Source organism: Podarcis raffonei, chromosome 14, assembly GCF_027172205.1.
Source record: "Podarcis raffonei isolate rPodRaf1 chromosome 14, rPodRaf1.pri, whole genome shotgun sequence".
Taxonomy (NCBI): domain Eukaryota; kingdom Metazoa; phylum Chordata; class Lepidosauria; order Squamata; family Lacertidae; genus Podarcis; species Podarcis raffonei.
The window spans coordinates 6,506,681-6,528,173 of record NC_070615.1 but is presented as its reverse complement, the minus strand read 5'-3'; the positions used below and the strand labels follow the sequence as shown (position 1 = coordinate 6,528,173).

At 43.9% G+C, this 21,493-nt stretch overlaps 1 protein-coding gene across 2 annotated transcripts in view; it reads right to left on the bottom strand.

Annotated features, from left to right (window-relative positions):
- The window catches only part of NEDD4 (NEDD4 E3 ubiquitin protein ligase), a 46,935-nt gene that overhangs the window by 5,714 nt on the left and 19,728 nt on the right, over positions 1 to 21,493 (bottom strand). For both annotated transcript variants that reach the window (XM_053365389.1, XM_053365388.1), the window contains 15 exons: positions 14,534 to 14,584; positions 13,935 to 13,996; positions 12,952 to 13,054; positions 11,926 to 12,086; positions 9,247 to 9,364; positions 8,552 to 8,716; positions 8,234 to 8,299; positions 7,436 to 7,555; positions 5,867 to 6,070; positions 4,806 to 4,883; positions 4,576 to 4,630; positions 4,418 to 4,476; positions 2,294 to 2,359; positions 827 to 1,056; positions 50 to 171 (listed from right to left, as the gene is read on the bottom strand). In XM_053365389.1, the coding sequence (XP_053221364.1) occupies positions 50 to 171; positions 827 to 1,056; positions 2,294 to 2,359; positions 4,418 to 4,476; positions 4,576 to 4,630; positions 4,806 to 4,883; positions 5,867 to 6,070; positions 7,436 to 7,555; positions 8,234 to 8,299; positions 8,552 to 8,716; positions 9,247 to 9,364; positions 11,926 to 12,086; positions 12,952 to 13,054; positions 13,935 to 13,996; positions 14,534 to 14,584 (1,660 nt within the window). The remainder of the gene's footprint in view (positions 1 to 49; positions 172 to 826; positions 1,057 to 2,293; positions 2,360 to 4,417; positions 4,477 to 4,575; positions 4,631 to 4,805; positions 4,884 to 5,866; positions 6,071 to 7,435; positions 7,556 to 8,233; positions 8,300 to 8,551; positions 8,717 to 9,246; positions 9,365 to 11,925; positions 12,087 to 12,951; positions 13,055 to 13,934; positions 13,997 to 14,533; positions 14,585 to 21,493) is intronic.

Here is a 21,493-nt window from a genome sequence, read left to right as displayed (position 1 = left end):
TGCTAATAATAGTGGCCAAGAAGCAGCCTCTGTAATGTCAAGTACAAACCATCTAAGAGCTTTCCATGGTAGACGGCCATCCCTGCCACGCGGCCGATGAACTTGAAGTATGAAAGATGGTCTTCATTGCACATGCCGGAGTTTGGATTAATCTGGAGAGTATAGTTATCCCTGCAAGGGAAGTAGAGGCCATGTGCTCCATATACTAGCAATAGACATTTGCTCAAACATCTCAGAAGCTGCCCTATGGGGACCAGGCCATTGGTCCATCAGGATCAGCTTTGACTATGTGGACCAGCAATGGCTCCCTAAAGTCTTTTCCCAACTCTACCTAGAGATACTGAGCACTGAAGCTGCAGTTCAACCAACCTGGAGCACCCAGAGCAGACTCTCTGCCACTGAGCTATTGCCCTTCCCCAGGAAGTCAGAATTTGCCATCCATCCAGTCTAGCACTTGCCTCATCCCACTGGGCCTCTCCCAGGTAGAAGTGCAAAGATGAGGGCTACTTCCTTCACCTCCTCCTCCTAGAGTTTGGCTCAAGGTTAAATTTGGTTCTTAAGATAAGACTCAAATTGTAGAACTGCCATTGTCGAAGAAATGGGCAAAGAGGAGCCTTAGAGTAGCCAAGTTTAGCCAAGAGAAGAAACTTAGTGCTCCCTCTATGCACACACACACACACACACACACACACACACACAGCTAACATAGGAGAACTTCAAATGAGGTATGAAGTATCTGGATAGCAGGCTGGCTAATTTGTTGTTTAAGCTGTTCAACATTTCACACACGCAAAAGAATCTTGGCCACAGTAGGTGTCTTACTTACGTGGCAGAATATTCAAACAATCCGTAGTATGGGTTAAACATTTCCTTGGAGATGAAGAAGAACCACTCCCTGGCGACCCCTCCATAGTCCAAACCCTTTTCACCATCAAATTCAATCCATAGCCTGGCTTTGAGATACTCTGGCTTCTTTACAGCACTAATTCTTCTGTAGGAGTCTTCGAAGATTGTGGCACGGTGAAGTTTCATTTCAAACTTACTTGGAATATCACCCTGAAGAGAAACACGGTAACTGATTGTTAGAGTAGTCTGTCAAGCAAAATGAAGGGAGGATACTTAAACAGGGCCCTGCACTTTTGGCAAGAAGTTTGATCAATGAAGACTGAAAAATACTCTTCAATTAAACACGGAGCATTTGAAGTTATGTGCCCTAACAAATATCAGCCTAGACTGTTAATACTCCAAGCTTACAAAGACTACACTTAAGTAGTATACCTTTTTTAAAGTTATTTTTTCATAGAGCACATAGCTAATGAATTCACTCCCACAAGATGGCCACCAACTTGGATGGCTTTGAAAGAAGACTGTGTATTTTTTATTATTAAATCTATATATTACCCTTCATCTGAGGATCACAGGGCAGGTGACAGGATTAGATGAATTCACAGAGGATAAGGCTTGGATGAGTTTCAGTTAGTATTGCCTGGGGGCATGGACAAGGTGCTCAGATTGGCACAGGCGACCACGTGTGCTATATAGTATTATTTTATTTTTTTATATGCCACCCATCTAACTGGGGTGCCCCAGCCACTCTAGATGGCTCCAAACAAAATCTTAAAAACACAATAAAAACCAACCATTAAAAACTTCCCTGTGCAGGGCAGCCTTCAGATGTCTTCTAAAAGTCATATAGTTATTTATCTGTTTGACATCTGACCGGGGGGGGGGGGAGTTGTTCCACAGGGTGGGTGCCACTTCTGAGAAGACCCTCTGCCTGGTTCCCTGTAACTTCACATCTCACAGTGGAGGAACTGCCAGACCCCATGACCCCTGCCCTTCATGACCAATAAAAACTAAGAGGGACAGCATACCTGTTGCTGGGGATCAAAAATGGGGAGAGCACTGCTGGTGCACTCAGCTCCTGCTTGTGAGCATTCAGTAATGGGCCAATGTGGGAACAGGATGCTGGACTTGATGGGTACCCTTTGGTCTGACCCAGCAGGGTTTTTCTTATGTATAGTTAACAAGGGGGGCATGCGTGTGCAACTTTACTTCTGTGCCAAGTGACTATTTAAAGTAGTCTGTACACTAGCCATTCCACTGATTTGTTCAGTGGTACATCACGTAACATTGTCATAGCCCAGGGGGCAGGGGAAGATCACTAATTGTAGTCAGGGGGGAGTGGTGAAATACTGCTGATCTTTGCACTCATTGCAAGAGAAGAAGACAGGAGAAGCAGCACACATTCTGGAAACATACTGACTTTGAAGTTACTGGATTCATAACTTACTTGCTTTTTTAACTTCTTTCTGAAGAATTCATACTTTCTTTTATAGTCTCTGGAATAAGGCACAGCCTTTGAAGAAGAAGAGGGAAGGGTAGAAGAATGTAAGATGTCCAAGTATCTAACATCACATTTCACTGGGGCAAATATTTGTTGATGCATGAAAGTTTCTGCCTTAGGCCAGGGGATTACAGTTTTGTGACAGAATTTGGGGTGGGAAGACACTCAGGAGGGAACTAGAGCATCTTTCAGTTATACCACACACTTGTTTTGCAATCCTTGTCCACAGTACTACCCAAAGTTTTAATTCACTTTTTATAGAAATACAGTGGTACCTTGGTTTAAGAACAGCTTAGTTTATGAACAACTTGGGTTAAGAATGCTGCAAACCCAGAAGTAGGTGTTTTGGTTTGTGAACTTTGCCTTGGAATAAGAACGTGTTTCACTTCCTGTTGAGTGTGTTCCATTTGTAAATTGAGTCCCCCGCTGCTATGGGAAAGCACGCCTTGGTTTAAGAACGCTTTGGTTTAAGAACAGACTTCTGGAATGGATTAAGTTCGTAAACCAAGGTACCACTGTATTAATATAAATTTATTCCAACAAAAATTTCTCATTTTCTGCAAGCCAGCATTGGATCACTTATCCCTCACAAACACAAAATCAGCCCCTTTAGTAAACCTCCTTAGCTTTTTCTATTTTGTCCGGGGGGAAATAATGAACAGGAACAGATCTCACAACGGATCCAAAATGGTTCAGATACCACCTTTAGTAAATAGTTTCAACAGAGCCTGCCAACAGGAGCCTGACTTCACTCCACCTACTTATCTCAGGGATGCAACTGAGCTGTGGCTGGAGACCAATTTGAGAGCCTTGCACTTTATTTAAATGCATTTCTAAACTGCTTAATGTTTCAAAATATCTCTAAGTGGTGTACACTATGTATAATATACCGTATTTTTTGGTCTATAAGACTAAGTTTTTCCCTCCTAAAAAGTAAGGAGAAATGTGTGTGTGTCTTATCGAGCAAATGCAGGCTGCGCAGCTATCCCAGAAACCAGAACAGCAAGAGGGATTGCTGCTTTCACTGGGCAGCGATCCCTCTTGCTGTTCTGGCTTCTGAAATTCAGAATATTTTTTTTCTTGTTTTCCTCCTCCAAAAACTAGGTGCGTCTTGTGGTCTGGTGCCTCTTATAGAGCGAAAAATACGGTAAATCCCCTATCCCTTAAAAGAAAAGGACAACCCAAAATCAATGAAACAGCATGAAAGCATAAAATGAAGATTCGGGGATTCAGATGCATAAAACTGGGTTCAATCTTATGGCTCAGTTGTGACGAGGGGAGTCTCAAGAATTCTTCTCAAATCCAACTGTCAATATAGAGATGGGCGAAACCACTTTCCGCCCCTCCTGCCATCTCAGTTTAGACAAGCTTTTCCAAAAGAAAGAAAGAAAGAAAATCTGAAAAACGCATGATTTCCAAGTCAATTCCAAAGTTAGAGGCCCAGTGATGGTACCAGGAATCCATGCCAGGAGTCAAGTACCTCTCCTCACCCCAGGCCTTTTATTTTCCTGGTAGAAGCAATGGAGAGGGGGCCCTTCAAGGCACTCCCCTTGCAAAACCATCATTACCAGCTGGTGTTTGGAATGCTGGACTGGCTCAAAGAGCCCTGGGGGAAGAGTTACCGGTACTTTAGCTCACTTAATGTTTACTAGCCACCTTGCCAAATTTTCCCAAGGCCACATACAATAGCTGATAAAATCAGTTTGAAACATATACAATAGTAAAACAATAGACAGATGAACATCACTGAGCTCTAGGAGATGTTCATCTTCACAAGCACTGCCCCCACCTCCTGCCTGTGAACTTCAACACCATCGCCTCCCACCACTAATTCAATTCCTGGCCCCATTTCAGTCACTTCTCAAATTCAAAATAACTGCACCAATGCATTTGAACCATTTTGTATCCTCTTATTTCTACCATACAGTTTGGCAACTGCTCAGAAGGATAAATATTGAACCTGCACCCGACTTATAAACTTCTGTGGTGAAAGTGCCCTGGGGTGAACAGAAGGTGCAAATACTTGGCTAGCTGCTACAACTGATTTTAAAGTAATCCAGGGAGTCTTACTGGTCCAGCAATTGCAACATTCTGCAAGCGAGGGTCTTCCCACTGAGTTTTCTTGGTATCTGCAAGCACACATATGTATTAGTTGCAATAAGGCTGAGCAATAAGGGAGAGTCATATTATATCTTATAAGGGAGAGTTGTGCTATAACTTCTACATACTGTGGTTTATGTAGAATGTTCTTCCATCTGTATGTATTCGTTCTTCCCAGCCAGGCTAAAGGAAAGAGAGAAAACCATAAGTACCCATTGGCAGGATGCTAAATGATGGGTGTGCTGGCATGGTTCCACAGATTTAAACAGCAGCAGCCTTTTATAATGCTTAATGGTTTGTGCTTAATGGTAATCTGAGGGATGTAAAGTATTAAAAAGGCCAAGAGGCAGGTGCTTACTGGTAAAGGGCTAAGGTCTGCAGGGTCCAAAGAGGTCCTTCTTCTCATATGAGCAGGAATTCTGATTCTGGGGTCATCCTTTGACAAGGGAAAAAACACTGTTAAGCTACTGTTTTAGCCACGGACATTTAAGACTCCTGGCTGGTTGCTAAAGGAAGGCCTCCACACAAGGGAAGCCACTGAACTCTACTTTCCCACAAGCAGCAGGAGGCAGAATTCAAACAGCGGATCCATGTGACACTTCACAGAGAGGAAGATTTCCCCATAGAAATCCCGCCATGCCTCTCTCCATGGGCGAAATGATGGTTCAACGGGACTTAATCCCTGGGAAATGTGCTTAGAACTGCCGCTTTCAGTCAGCCAATCTGACAGATTTAAGCAGCTCTATCTGCTTCCCATTTCTTTCAAAAGCGAATTCTGCTTTCTTGGGGCAACTGCTCCTTTTGTTAGCAGCTTCCCTCCAGGTAATGACAGAATGTTCTCCAGAAAGAGAAACTGACATGCCATGCTGGGGTTTGAGACCAGTGCCTGGATTGGGGTCGGGTGGGGAGGACAGATATAGCTCTGGCTCAGCTTTGCTTTATGGAAACAGGCTTGTTCTCAACTCTGTTTTCTTCGCAGCCAGTGGGTTTTCTTGTTACTTTACTGTTTTTGGTTTTTATAATCAAAACAAATAAATGGCTACTAGGGTATACCTGAAGCAGCTGGCAGGATAAGTAACACAGCAAGGAATCAGGAAGGGAAGGTGCTCAACAGCAGGACCTGCTAGCAAGTCAGTGCCTTGTGTGAGGCAGATCACATGGATACCAAGCTCAGAGGGAGCCTTTCAAGGGGACAAGCCGGGCCTTCCCTTCCTCAGAGAAAGTCACAGATTCCTCCTCTTTCACGTGACATTGCTGGGAAGTGTCTGCAGTTCAGCAAAGGTCAATCAGCAAGCCAAACACTCTCGCGGGTGTAAGGACCTTGCATTGCTCTTTAAAGAATTGTCCTTTCACCCCACCCACCTTCTGTCTCCTCAATATTAAAAATACACAGCAGTATTAAATCTAGAAGCTACCTACCCACGTTGTTGTTTTGGTATTGTGGTCAATAAAGAAAGGCCTCCCATTTGGAGCGTTACGAACTTCCCAGCCTTTTGGGAGAAGTCCTAGATCAGCTTCTGGGGGTTTCTGGAACGAAGGCTGCTGCGGTGAGTCATCTGATGCCAACTGTTGTCTGGAGGAAGAATGTGCAGCCGTGGCCTGCTGACCCACATCCACCCCAATCTGATGGAAAATTGAGAATGCAAGCAGAGTGAAATGCGCGGGCAAGCAGGGAAGACCTTGCTCAACGCCTCAAGCCAGAGCCTATGAGATGGATTACACAAGAGGGAATGCTACCAGTCTCAGTTATCATGTTTTACAATCGACAGAATACAGGTTGGTTGTTTTTAATGGGGGGCAATTTCAAATTATTTGTTTTAAAATTATTACTGAGGTTTGGCTTAAGAGTGTTATTTTCCTGATTTGCACATACGGTTTGCACAAGAGTGATGAAGTCCCCAGTTATATTTCACTAAATGGTTGTTTATCTACTAATTAGTGGGTGTCAGTAAACTCTGTTTATTTTTTGAGTATGGTTAATGTTGTTTGTAATTTATATGGCAGGCATGTTGTTTTTGTTTTTAAAAAAATAAATGTTAGGTTAGATGATATATTGGTGTATGACATGATCCATCCACTTTCTCCCCCTTACGGTTTTTTGTTTGTATATATATCTAATATGCATATATATTGCTGTAAATCACTTGGAGACCTCCAAGTGACAATAGGTTTAATTAATAATAATAATAATAATAATAATAATAATAATAATAATAGTAACAGTTGTGCTTTTGATGCGGGAGGACAATATCTATTCCTACTTGTTAGTTTATCTTAATTAATCAGAGGTCTTCTGCAGGACTGTAGCTATACTGAAATTCTGATAAAGATCTTGCACAAGACCCCTGTATTTTCTTTTTTTAAGCCCAATGTGTGCACTCCAATTACAGACGCTCAGATAAACTCTTGCATGTACTGAAGTGCCCTCAGCATGGGACCCTTGGATGGATACAAGACATGCTTGCATCATTTGGGCTGCTGGAAGAAAATGGCAGGTTGTGCTCAGGGGACGAGCAAATGGAACAAAAGGATGACAACCAATTCTTCACAGATCTCAAAGAAACATGATTCAATGGTTTCAAGGTGCCTCAATATGAAACAGACAAACTCTGTCAGCTCCTTAATGCAATTTCCAATGCTATCATCCAAATACATGTTGATACAAGCAAACTCTGTAGTGACATGCACACCATCAGGGATAGTGGAGTTTGTTGCAATGTTTATCTGAACAGGGACAAGGGACCTGTGGCTCTCTAGAGATCAGACTGCAATTTCCTTCATCCCAGACTAATGTCCATGCTGGGCCGATGGGAGTTGGGCGTTCCACAAGACTGAAAGACTACAAGGCCCACGTTTTCTTATCCAATGAGACTTGCAAGGAAAGCTTGAATAAGCAAGAATTGATTGCTGTACGTTTTAGTGACTTGGCCAAACCCCATGCAGCAATCTTAATTCTAGATCAGATGACTATGGGGGGGGGGAAGGTACCTGTACAGCTGGCTTCTTCCAGGTGGTAGTCTGGGAATTGTGGTCTATATAATACGGCCTTCCTTTGTCATCTTGCCTTACTTCCCAGCCTGGAGGCAGTCCAGATGAAGTAGGCAGTAACTAAAAGAAGATAGAATTAGCTGGCAAAGGCTACTTGTGGGGTGTTTTTTTCAGGGCTCAGACACATCACAGAACAAAGATTTAAATATTTTAGGAAGCAAGTTGGCAACTGAAAAGAATGTACATGCCAACTAAGTTGACTGCTGTGTTAGGCAGTTATCAATACAGTCAACCTCCACCACCGACTAGGCAGTCTCCTACTCCATCTGTGAGCAAGTCCAGAGGTGGTAAACTAATATAAAGCAACATCAGCCACTGGCAATAAATTTGACCAAGAGAAAGAAGTTGCAGGTGCCATCCCAGTCAGTCAGCAGTATTCTGATCATCCATAAGTTTGCCTAGCCCCATTTTGGAAGCTAGGAGTGAATTCCAAACACCAACAGTGTGCTGTTTGAAGGGAGTTCTACTTGTTTTCAGATTAACTGCTCATTTCCCCTCTGTTCACCACCACTTTGCTAAGCTAATCACCCTCCAAACTAGTTCTTCTCTCCTATCTGTTTTCCTATTCTTTGGTGATCTTGAATCAGCACAGGAAACCCTTAAACACTATTCCAATATATTCTCCCAATGCTTTAGGTCGTAGTGAAAGGATTGCAGTAACACGGACGGAGCACATGCGACTTGGTCACATGCAGTGAAAAGAGTCAATCAGGCAGGATAATTCAGAGCTTAACTTACAACAGGAAGAGCTGGTTGTTCTTCAGCTTGGTACGACTGAGGGTTACTTCTTCTGCTTAAATCACTCTTGAAGGACAAGAGAGGGAAAGGCTTTTTAGTTCTACAGTTACTGTTGTGATGAGCAGCACATGCAGAGGTGTCAATCCCTGGTACATGCATACCCTACTATGCTTACCCAATACACCAGAAACCAGGAGATGGAACTAGGCTACCCTTTGAACAAGCTAGCTGTTGGGAGAGGGTGTGTGATACAGAGCCTCTTCAGGGGCAGACCCTGCTGCTTAAAGCATGCAATGTTTGATTTATCATCATGCTTACAGTGCAGGAAGCTGCTTGGGCAGCAGTGGAACTCCCAGAGGTCGTAAGCTCTGTGCTCAGTTCTTCTGTAAGGCCGTTCTCTGCCTCAGAATTGTGTTGCACAGTGACTTGGGGAGTCTGGTTGCTGTACATAGTTGCTTCATCTTCTGTGATGATCTCCCAACTCTAAGAAACGTTAAATATTTCATCAGAATTTTAATGTCACTATCATCATCACCATCATTTTATCCCGCTGTGTGGGAATCCCTCACAGATGACCGCATTGCCTGGAGACAGACAGTCAGGTCTATCCATGGCTGTGACCAGAGGAAGAATGACTGCTGGGAGGAGCACAGGCAGAAGAAACAACATGGTGCATCTGCAGCAGCACAACCAGACTTCTCCATCTGCCCCAGCTGCAACAAAACATGTCTCTCCCAAATCGGTCTCTGCAGCCACAGCTGGTGCAGGAACTCCAACGGTTTGTCTTTGACATACGCTTCCACTGTCTCTCGAGACAGACAGGTGACAACAATGATTATTTAACTGACCTTCATTCTAAGGTCCCAAAGCAGATTATAACATTAAGACTCAATATCTAAAACACTTTAAAACAACTTACAATTACAAAAATGTGGGCCCTAAAAATATCCATCTCAAGTGTCAAAGTCAGGGTAAAGAGGTGCTATGAAAGCTATGAAAAGTGTGGTTCCCACCTCAGGAGATTCTCTGTGGTCCAGATTCTCCGCCTCCTCGGTTATTTGATGCCGGCGAGCAAAAGCATGCTGCACTTCCAGCTGAATGTTGCCAGTCTCTGAATCGGGTCCGTTGTCCCTGCACAAAAATGTTGTTTAAGGGAACATGGGAGGTGGGTGGATTCTGAGGCTTCAAATATTTGAACAGGCACAATGTAAACGAAAGGTTTGCTTTCATAGGGAGACGAGGCAGGTCACAAGATTAAATCATGGAGCTGGTTGAGAAGCTTAAGGCAGACCAACGTAAGGCATTTGGCAGAGCTTTCAGCGTTTTGAATGACCGGAGACCATGACAAGCTTCAGGCCTGATACGGGTCTCTTCCAGATGAAGGGTTTTTATTACTGTACAGTGGTACCTCGGGTTAAGTACTTAATTCGTTCCGGAGATCCGTTCTGAACCTGAAACTGTTCTTAACCTGAAGCACCACTTTAGCTAATGGGGCCCCCTGCTGCCGCCGCGCTGCCAGAGCACAATTTCTGTTCTCATCCTGAAGCAAAGTTCTTAACCCGAGGTACTATTTCTGGGTTAGTGGAGTCTGTAACCTGAAGCGTATCTAACCCGAGGTACCACTGTATTTTTTTCTCGTTTGGAACTGGGGCCAGTGCTATCATCAGGCCAACGAGGCAGCCACCAAGGGCACAGACCTCAAGGGGGGGGGGGCGCAATACTGACCTTTGAGGGGCACGGTTTTATAGAGATTAGTTTTTGTTATATGATAATGTTTGACATTTATTTTATATTTTGAAGAATTTTATCATTTCTCTGAGACATCTATCTTTGAAAACTGAAGTTAGCACAATAACAAAAATTGGGAGGGGTGCAAATTTTGCTTGCCCAGAGCACAAAATGGCCTGGTGCCGTCACTGCTTCTAACTCATTTTAGGGCTTTTTAGTGGCGAGCTATAAGCAAATTTAATAAACCTAGCTTCATTCTCAACTCCCACCAAATATGCCTGGCTGATATCGAAGATGACGAAAAGGAGACCTTACTGTCTATAAAAAGTGACCATCTTAGGAGTTCCTGCTCCCCAGTCACAGGAAGAGCAGGAAGAGTCTTGGGAGGCTTCGGTTGTTCACCTGCAGAGTTGGGGCCTGAGGTGCTTGCCCTTCCTTCTCAGCATCTGGGAACTGCTACCCTGCTAAAGCTCAGGAGGGAAACACAAGGGCCCCTGTGATCAGTGAAGGCGGCGGAGAGTTGAGACGGCTCTTTTTTTTTTTTTAATCCTGTTGCCGCTACAAGTATATGCATCTCTAATATACTGTGAGACAGAAGAAGTGAAATCCATCTGAAAAAGGCAGCTAAAGGCTATTTCTCATGCTCTTTCCTTTCCTTTCTATTCTGCCTGCGCTTCTATTCCTGCTGCCTGCTTCTTCCTTGGACATAATCCTGTGCCACCTCCTGCCCAGTTTCTAGGCCCACTGACCGCTTTGTGTTTCCTCCAGTGCTGCAAGAAGGGCAATGACTGTGGCGATCACACAGGGTCCCCAGATGTTTCATCATTTATTGATCCCTGTGCCACCACTTTATTCCTTTCTGCCACCACCCAGGCCCTACCTTTTACAATACTGAGTCCAGTCAGGGTTAAATTGGAACATAAACTTCTGTTTATTTATTGCAGTTTAACAAGTGTGTGGTTTCATAAATGGTATCGGTCAATTACAATCATGGGGTGTCTATCCAGACCTATAACTTCCACTACCTGCTCTCAATCACTAAACCACCTCTCGGATATTTACTTGTCTTCCTAGCGCCTAACTGTTCCTGACTCAGCTTAATTCACTACACTAACTCAACATAACCCCACAGACTCTATCCCAGTTCACTCCGACTCCAACCAACCATCCAACTCCCAACAAACTCCTCCTTCGCCCCTCCCAGAGCTGGTTTTATAGTCCCTCTGACTCCTCCCCCCCCAGGTTCTGATTGGGTAACTTGTTTAATTCTTTCACCTCCAGCACTCTCATATGTTAACGTCACAATGACCCACATTGGCTCCTTCCTTTCTTTCTGGATGCAGCTGAAGAGGAAGAGGCATTAAGGGGTATTGCAAATCTGTAAAAGAAGCCTACTGGTGCTGACTTCTGGGGAAATGATAGTCAAGCACCCCCACCAATTCAGAGGACCATTGCGAAATACTGGTGAAATAAACAGCACTATAGCACAAGTAAATGATTTTTTAAAAAGACTGATGTGGGAAATAATTGGGCCTCTTCACACACAGCTATGTCATGCCTACTAGAGTCAACAGAACACAATGCAATATCCACAGGGGTCAAAGTGCAACAACATTCCCAATAATCTGGGAAATTACTTGCAGTTTTGCCTGTAGCTTACAGCGGAAGAGCAATGGGCTGGTTGGCCCTCTACACAGAAGCACAAATGGTGCATGACTAGTCAAAGAAAGTAGCTCTAAAAATGCAAAACCAATTTGTTTCATTTAAAATTGTGGGGGTTTCCCCTTTAAAAATGGAAATCAAGAAATGTTCTTGCTTAACAACCATCTCAGAAAAGTATTTTGAATCAGATCCACAGATGAGAAGTCCTAAGCACCTGCCACAGACAAGCCTTCTCTAGTAACATGCATTTAGTAATATCCCTATCACGGACTATTTTGAATTAAGATCGCAGTAAGACTTACTGAGCGGTTGGTCTTTTCCACTGTGTCCTTCTCGATTCATGGTTGACAAAGTAGGTCCTGCCAAGGACATCCTGCCTCTCTTCCCAGCCTGCGGGTAGAGAAGACTCTGGCTCCCGCAACTGGCAAGAAGCATCAGGTTGGTCCAATAAAATCCAGCCAGGCTGCAAACAACAAGAGCAGGTGGTTTATGTGGTTATAACTTGCCCAGGACCTTATGTTGAAGGGCGGCTAAGAAAGCCATATGAAGAATGGCATCAAGACTGCGATGGCTGCCTGAACCTTGCCTCTGCACATACAGCCAAGTACTCAAGACAGGCCATGTTCCCATCATGCAGCATTCTTCATGCCTTCCAACCAGATACAGACACCAGAAAAGTCTATTTTCTTATAATGCTTCTACTGTAGGGGTGAAAACACCAAACGTTCTGATCCGTCACTGAAGTCAGATGGATCCTAATTGTTCTGAATGAGATACTGACAATGAATTATCAGATTATATGAAGGATTGCTGATAAGAATACATGGGTGTTATATGGGGATTATAACAACTCTGGTGTTGTGATGGGGTCTGCCACTCAGATACCTCAACTCACTCATTTCCCCCTCAATTCAAAATCTCATAGAAGCATAGATGGTTTATAAATTGTATTTTTATTGCTTCTTTTATTTTTTACATATTGTATTTTGTGGAATGCAGCATAATAAATAAAAGAGGCAATAAAAATACAATCAGAAATCAATATAAATATTTAACACAATGGATGAACTGCCTCCCACCTTCAGCTGCAAATCCACAGGCATGCCACGGACCATCTGAATAAAGTTTGGAAACCCCTATTCAAGAACTGCTGCTGATCCAATTTCAGCAGATGCTAATCTTGTGGCACATACTCAGTGGGGACCCCTTCTCAATGTGGCCAGAGGCTGAATTCATTCTGATGACTAAAGTCACCTGAAAGGCATGTGCCAGCTGAATTCATCATACCAGATCAGGCCACATTTCACACCAAAGACCAAACCACTCACCTCTAGCTCTTCTGCCTGTTCTGTGCCATCTTCCTCAGATCCATTGTTTTTAGGTATGTAGGTCATTTTTAACCTGAGATGCCCCTTCACTCTGGATTTATGGCTGCAGCAGAGGGGGTGGGATTGTAAAAGTTTGTGAGCCTGTTAAAATGCCAACACTTGCAAACATTTATAAATAGTGCCTGGCTCATGCTGGACTAGTAGCCATGCCTCATCTACCCACCCAGGCTGCCTCCTATTTCTTTCATTCTATTCCTGCAGCTGGAAGCCCACCAGAAGATGGCCCTCACCACTGGATCAGACCAAAGGCCTACCTGGCCGGCTCTCACAGATGCTTATGAGAAACCCACAACCAGGAACCCTGTGCAATGGCATTCTCCCACTCACAATCCCCAACAATGGGTAGTCAGAGGTATACTGCTTCTGATACATAGCCTTATCCCTCCTCCATGAATATGTCTAATCCTCTTGTACAGCAGTCCAAGCTGATGGCCATCATGCCATCCAGGATCAGTGGAGTCCATTTTAACCATGCACTATGTGAAGGAAGCCTTCTTTTGTCTGTCCTGAAACTCCTTGCCCATCACTTTCATTGGACAGGATATTTGGGCCAGACAAAAGGAATTGCTGCTGCTTCTTCATACACTGCAAAGCTAAGCTTGGATTTCATTGCCACAGGATGCAGCCGTGGCAACCAAACTTGTACAGCTCTACGAAGTGATTAATCACATCCATGGAGGAGGATAAGGCCATCAATTGGTGCTACTCAGGATGGGCGTGTGGTTCCCTATGAATACCAGTTGACGCAAGACTGCTATTGCACTTGTAGATTTCCCAGAAGTACCCGGCTGGCCACAGGACAACGGAAGGACAAGTTTTCTGAAGAAAAGTCACTCCCACCAAGAATGAGAGAGAACACGTTCATGCTAAAGTACAGTGCAGATCAGGATGTTCAGTGCTTTCCAGGTATGATGTTTACTGACCTCCTTGGATGAAGAAGAAAATCCTTAAACGTATATGGTCTCTCAGTAGTTGGATTCTCTGTCTGAAATGAAACAACAGTTTCAGGTTTTTCTTCACCCAAGCAAAAAATACCGATGCTTTCCTCCGTTGAGAAAAGAATTTATGCAGTGTTCACTTCTCCAAAGAACATCCTGTTTTACAGCAGCAACAGTCCATGCTCATCACAATGGCAAAGACGTTGAGCCACAGCTCCACCCTGCCAGAGGTGTCTCTCTTTAAGATATTTGCCTTCTGTAGCCCTCACACTTTTTAAGTAGGGATGTCCTGTCTTCCTCACTACTTTTGAATCCAGGAGCTGAGCCATTTTTTAAGATATCCTGTCTGTCAGGACAGTGGTCCAAGAGGGAGATAACCAGAGCATGTACCTCTCTGGCGAGACAGGGCACAGACAGGTTACACAGGGTAATCAAGTTCAGTTTACCTGCTGCTGCAAATGCTCAAAGGTACCACCTACTTAGGACAATCTCTCTCCCTTTAAAAAATAGACAAAAAGGTACTAAAAAGACACAGAGGAATTTTGAACTGAAGAGCAAAAGATTATTTTTAAACAAATACAAACCGGCAGTTGACAGAGAGGCACATCTACTTGGCCAAGAAAATCATCTCTCGTCTAGGAAGAGAAAAAACAATTAATGGCATGCAACCTTTAAGAAAAGGTTCTGTCTGAGCAAAAGCCCCCCACCCCCCAAAATGTGTTGTGTGTTCTTGAGGCAGGTCCACACAGAGAACAAAGGCATCAGGCACCAAGAATAATGGAAGAAAGTTTATAAATAGACATTTGTTCTGATTTACTCAAAAACATGCAATGCATCTTCCTTCACAAGCCTCCCTTTTTGAGGGTTTAGAGTTACTGTCTAGGAACTTGCTGCTACCTAAGTTCAAAAACAGGATCCATTTTTTATTCTCAGCTGTTTCCCCAATATTTCCTTCAACATATATCTATCCCACTTTTCCTATGCAACACCCTAAAAAGCTAACAACCAGTTTATTAAAACATTCAGTGATAAAACACAGCTTTAAAACAAATCAACAGTTCACATTAAAATATCATAACTGAGGAACAGATAGTATCAGTAAGTCACAGAAAACTAAAACGAAGCCAACAAGACATTGAAAACAAGCTGGAACAAGCATGTCCCAATTGTCCTTGTGAAAGCAAGGAAAGAACGAGCTTGGCAAATCTCCCCAAGGACAGCTCTCCAAATCTAGGTGCCACCACAGAGAAGGCCTCGTCTGTGATACTTACTAGCCTGCCTCAAACATTGATGGGACACAGCAGGTCAGACAGGTTCATGTAGCAGAAGGCAATTCTGATGGCTTCCTGGTCCTAGGCCCTTAAGGACATTCAAATGCTAACACCAGCAGCTTGAATGGGTAGTCGGTGGAGATGAAGTAAGATTAGTCATATGATCTGCTTTCTGAGTCTCAGTTAAAACTCTAGCAGCTGAATTTATGACAGGGCAAAGCAGGATAAATTCTGGTTGACAAACATCCTCACACCAGTCAGTTAGAGCCAGTCTGCAGGCAAGATACAGTGGTACCTCTGGTTACAAACTTAATTTGTTCTGGAGGTCCATTCTTAACCTGAAACCGTTCTTAATCTGAGGTACCACTTTAGCTAATGGGGCCTTCTGCTGCCACTGTGCCGCCGCCGCGCAATTTCTGTTCTCATCCTGAGGTAAAGTTCTTAACCTGAGGCACTACTTCCAGGTTAGCGGAGTCTGTAACCCGAAGTGTTTGTAACCCGAGGTGTTTGTAACCCGAGGTACCACTGTACTCACATTTTGCTTTTATTGCCTGGGTCCAAATAGCATTTTTTTTTAATAAGATATTTATTAGGGTTTTACAAAAAACAGAGATTTACAAAGTAAAAAGAAAGCAAAGAAAAGAAAGAAAATAAAAAATACAAAAAATACAAAAATACATAGAAAAAAAGAAAATACAAAATACAAAGAACAAATATATAGGAAAAAATTAAAAAACAAATCCATTTTTTGATATCTTTAAGCTCATTTGCTTGTTTCCTTGACCTCCTCACACCTCCCCTTTTTGTATTCCCATTTACATAATCAATTCAGCAAATCTTTACCCTCTTTCATTTATCTTAACTCTATATCTTAACATATTATAGCTATACGTTTTCATCCATTATCAATCCATTTTTGCATATTCTTATTAACCTTGTTGCTAATGCCACTTATTTTCAATCCAGCATCATTTTAACATTCATTAATTTTACAATATTTCTGCAAATAATCTTTAAATTTCTTCCAATCTTCTTCCACCAACTCTTCTCCCTGGTCTCGGATTCTGCCAGTCATTTCCGCCAATTCCATATAGTCCATCACCTTCATCTGCCACTCTTCCAGGGTGGGTAAATCTTGTGTCTTCCAATACTTTGCAATAAGTATTCTTGCTGCTGCTGTTGCATACATAAAGAAAATTCTATCCTTCTTTGGCACCAACTGGCCGACTATGCCCAGGAGAAAGGCCTCTGGTTTCTTCAGGAAGGTATATTTAAATACCTTTTTCATTTCATTATAGATCATCTCCCAGAAAGCCTTAATCTTTGGGCACGTCCACCAAAGGTGAAAGAATGTACCTTCATTTTCTTTACATTTCCACAAATAGCATTTTTCTTTTTTAACATTTCAGAGCTGACCCAACTAAAAGATGAATGTGCTCACTGGCATATCTCTAAACTGTTAGAGATACAAACAAGTTTACCTTTCTTAACCCATGGCCAGGGACTAGTTGGGCAAGATGGTGATTTGGGTATTCTGGTCCTCAGATATATACACACAAAATAAGACTGCATTGCCAAATACCGTATTTTTCGCCCTATAGGACGCACTTTTTCCCCTCCAAAAATGAAGGGGAAATGTGTGTGCGTCCTATGGGGCGAATGCAGGCTTTCGCTGAAGCCTGGAGAGCGAGAGGGGTTGGTGTGCACCGACCCCTCTCGCTCTCCAGGCTTCAGGAGAGCCGCAGCACCAGCCCCACAAGGTCGGGGGACAGTGGGGAGGCGCGTGTCTTCCTGCTGTCCCCGGACCTGGTCTGCAGGCGGGCGGCAGGGAGAAGAGCGCTTCTCCCCGCCCCCTGCCCCGCAAGCTCCGGGGACAGCTGGGAGGCGCAGCACGTCTTCCCGCTGTCCCCGGACCTGTTCTGCAGGCGGGCGGCGGAGAGAAGAGCGCTTCTCCCCGCTGCCTGCCCCGCAAGCTCCGGGGACAGCTGGGAGGCGCAGCGCATCTTCCCGCTGTCCCCGGACCTGTTCTGCAGGCGGGCGGCGGAGAGAAGAGCGCTTCTCCCCGCTGCCTGCCCCGCAAGCTCCGGGGACAGCTGGGAGGCGCAGCGCGTCTTCCCGCTGTCCCCGGACCTGTTCTGCAGGTGGTCGGCGGGGAGAAGAGCGCTTCTCCCCGCTGCCGGCCCCACAAGCGCCTGGGGGGGGGGGAATAAATTTTTTTTCTTTATTTCCCCCCCAAAAAACTTGGTGCGTCCTATGGGCCGGTGCGTCCTATGGGGCGAAAAATACGGTACTTGTCACTTGTCCACCTTGGAGAAAGCTGGAGCTTCTGTTTCTCATACTCTCTATTTAATAGCCCAAGGTTATTAAAAATTATTTAGAATTTATACAGATGTCAAGTGCCCCATCTTTTATACTGGAATCTAACGCTGTTTTAATGGGGCTCAAAACATAGACCTCTAGAGGGAAACATAAAATGCATCCCAGGATACACTTTCCCCCTTATGCTATGGATTCTTAGTGCCTGTGTTTCCAAGGGAACTTCTGCTTGCCATGAACAAGGTCAGACACTTGACTATGCTTGTCTTGAAGAGTTAAACAGCTCTCTTGTCTGTAGCAAGGTCTGAGAACTTCTCCACCACTTCAGTCTCCTCTCCCTCCCCCCCCCCCGGCACCACTTCAAGTTCCTCCCATATTTCATAATTTGCTTCAGTTCTTATTTCATTTTGGCAGCTACAAATAATATGAGATAATTTTTTTTCAGGCCAGTAAGATGCATGCTGAAGTTTGTACAAAAACACACACTCCTGCAGTGAGCACAGAAATACCAGGAACAGTTTGTGAGTAACTGTGCTAGGTACTTGCTAGGCTTCCTTTTGGTAAAGAATACAGTTAATCCTTGCAGAGGATAGGAAGCAAAGAGTTCTTGATATATCACTGGATGTACTCCAGAAGAAAGAGATGTCCACATGCCAAGGAGGCTTTGGTTTAAATTAGACACCCTGCAGAGGAAATTCATCCCCTCAGAGTCAGGACACTGGATAAACATTTGTGCAGGGACACCAATAACTTTATGCAACTTCACAGGTTCTTCTCAATCAAGTACAAGTTTTCAGAAGCACCTGGGAGGATACAGGTGACAGGAATTAAGGGGGCACAAGGCTCTCAAGACCCTGAGCCAAGGTCCAGAAGGTTACAAAATAATAACAACAGTAAAGGCAACAGATAAGTAACAGGCAAAACCTAGTCATATTTACTTGCAAGTCAGCCCTAGAAAGATCATTGTGAAGAAATAGAATGCAATAATTTGCATGACTTGAAAATGGAAGTTATTTGTAAAAAAATGTATTACACAGACAAGGCCAAACATCAGCTTTAGTATTACCAGAAAATCAGAGTTGTGCTGCTGAAGTAAGTTACAGGGCCTGCGTATCAACAGTTTACTAAAACATACCAAGAATATATCACACCTTGTTTTGTTTAACCTTGGTTTGGGGACACCAGTCCACAACACTGGAGATGGGGAAAGACTGGAAAGACAGGGCCTCAGAATATTCTTCTTACCATCTCAGTTTCACTGCATTATATATTGGACTTAATGTCTAAACATCAGAAAGGCGGCTTCATGTTTTACTGGCAATGCATGTTTTCTTTGCAAACTTCAGGAAGATACAGGTTTGGCCTAAGCTTAAACAGCCAGAATCTACGATTCTATGAGTCACAATGGGAAAGAAGGACCAAGACACACTCCTAACTGAGTCAAGGCTCTTATCAGGTGAAGCATCACCCATACCCGTCAACTTTTCCCTTTTTTAAAGGGAAATTCCCTTATTCCGAATAGGATTCCTCGCAGGAAATGGGAAAAGTTGACAGCTATGCCCACATCCCAAACCTGGAAACAAACACAGTACAGTTCCCATGTGTTGCAATGTCGCCCTCACACAGCATTTGCCGCACACGGAAGAAACATTAGAACAAGGCCAGTTCGTTCTATTTCATTAAATGAAATAATGCTTTGCTTGAGATGAGCTTAGAAGCAATGTCTTGTAAGAAAGCAAACTGCAATTAATTTTAGTCCAATTTCTGGAGTGTGTATCACCCACCCACACTTCAACCCACCCTTATGAGGGGTAATGCTCACTCAGGTGACTGTGTAAGCTTGTGTTGAGCTTGATGCACAATCTTCACCATCAACATTCCAAAAACCCCAATCCTGTAAGATGCTTATCTGTTTGGAGCTGGACCTCCTTACCACAGAGTATTTACTAACATCTGCAAAGGCCAGCAAAGGCCAGGATGAAACATCTAGATTTTGTAGCATTGACACTAACAGCCTGTATAACCGCTAGCCTTCTGGGACTTGCAAATACGAGGGCATTTGACAAGATGGTTGGGGACAAAGATTCCAAAGAAACTGATTCAGGGTCACATAGGGGCACAGAGCAAGTTTAGGCCCTTTCAGCAGCATGCTCAATGACAAGCCTAACAGGTACAGGACCTTACAGCCCAGGGGCTTTCTAGTTATCAGATGTCTTATGGTCCACAGCAACTGCCTGCATGCCAGCCTGCCAGTCTTGACTGGTGCTGAACTGGTCTGTGGGGTGGGGGGGAGTTGAGTAGGAGTCACTCTACCCAATTCACCCACCCTGTTCTTGGTTATACAAGTCAGTTCCCTCACTGGTAATACTAAATCATAGATAAAGGTGGTCTTCTTATATACTGACCTGGCATTGATCAACAGGAGCACCGGGCTAGAAGCCTCAGTAGCCAAATAACCAGTTATCTGCAAAATGGGGTCAGTAGAGCCAAAGGTCTGGTGCCACCTTCCCCCTCTATTTTTCTGTTCGCCATAACATTATCTTCCCTCCCAGAAATAACTTGTTATGGGATACCGATTCCCCTCCATGTCACCCCAGCATGCTTATTCCAACACATCCCACCACACTCATCCTGTGCTCACATCACAAATTCCCCGTTATCCAAGTGTGTAACCGGGAACAGCTGATCTAAGCTCTCACCAAAGCAGCTGTTCCCCCCAGCACTCCTCCTCTCCCTGAGAGGCTAAGTTGAAAACTCACCCCACACACTCCGTTACGTCTGTTTCTCACTCAAGAGTTACCCAACCTCTCAAAAATAATATATCACAGAATGTGAAGTCTGTGACTTCACTGCTGCCCAAAGGAGTAACTCAACCCAAAGGGACAATTTTCTTTGGTGCTTTCCTTTTGGTGTACCCTGCTGGGGTGACTTGCTGTGCCTTGTTAATGTATCTTTTATAAAATTGTGGACCAATCAGTTTGATATGGGCCAGCTGTTCCCAGCGTTCTCCTCTGCTCCCCAGGGTTCTTGCAGCATGTGATACCAGCAACAGGCCAAGACAAGCACATTACTGGCAAACGGTGTGTGTATGTCTAAGGTGGAAACTATCACATACACACCCCGCACAAAAAAACCCTTCCCATTCTCCTCTCCACCTGGCAAAATTCTAGCTGTATCCTTCATGTGTGGCTTGTTCCCTCTCCCAAACTTTTCAAGTCAAAGCTCCAGGACCCGACAGCAAAACAATGCTTCTCACCAAGTACTGCACAGAAACCTTACAAAAATGCTGTGGAATATGGAGAACGGTAAGCTTAACTTTCAGCAAGTAGACCTACAGAGCAGGCAGGCAAGAGGCCTTTTGCTGCTGCAGACATTGAAGTCTGAAACCCAAGCACAAATTTAATTTCATGACACTCGGCACAGATAGCTGACATTACTAAATGTGACTCCAATATCATCCTGTTAAATTGGAAATGAGACTCAGCATATCGTTATACTAGGCCAGACTACTGGAGTCAAGGAAGTATTTTCAGGACTGTTAATTTTAAAATGAATCACAATACAGAACTATAATTAGAGACGACACTTATATTTAGCAAAATTGTTTGGGAAGGCTACTTTTCCAACAGTGCTTATTTAACACAGAAGTCCTTCAGCTGCAACTTAATAAGAATGTGGTCATACAGCACTGTTTCAAATTTCTTTTTTGGCTACCCAAATTTAAGAGTAGGGAACATGTGGCCCTCCAGATGTTGATGAACTCTAACTCCCAGCAGCCTGCGTGGCCCCTGGTGAGGGCAGATGATGAGAGTTACAGATGAACAACTTCTGAAGGGTCGCAGGCTCCATCCCCCATAAGCTTTAAAGCAGTGCTTCCCAAACTTGAGTCTCCAACTGTTTTCAGTCTACGGTTTCCATCATCCATGACCACTGGTCTTGCTAGCTAGGGATGCTGGG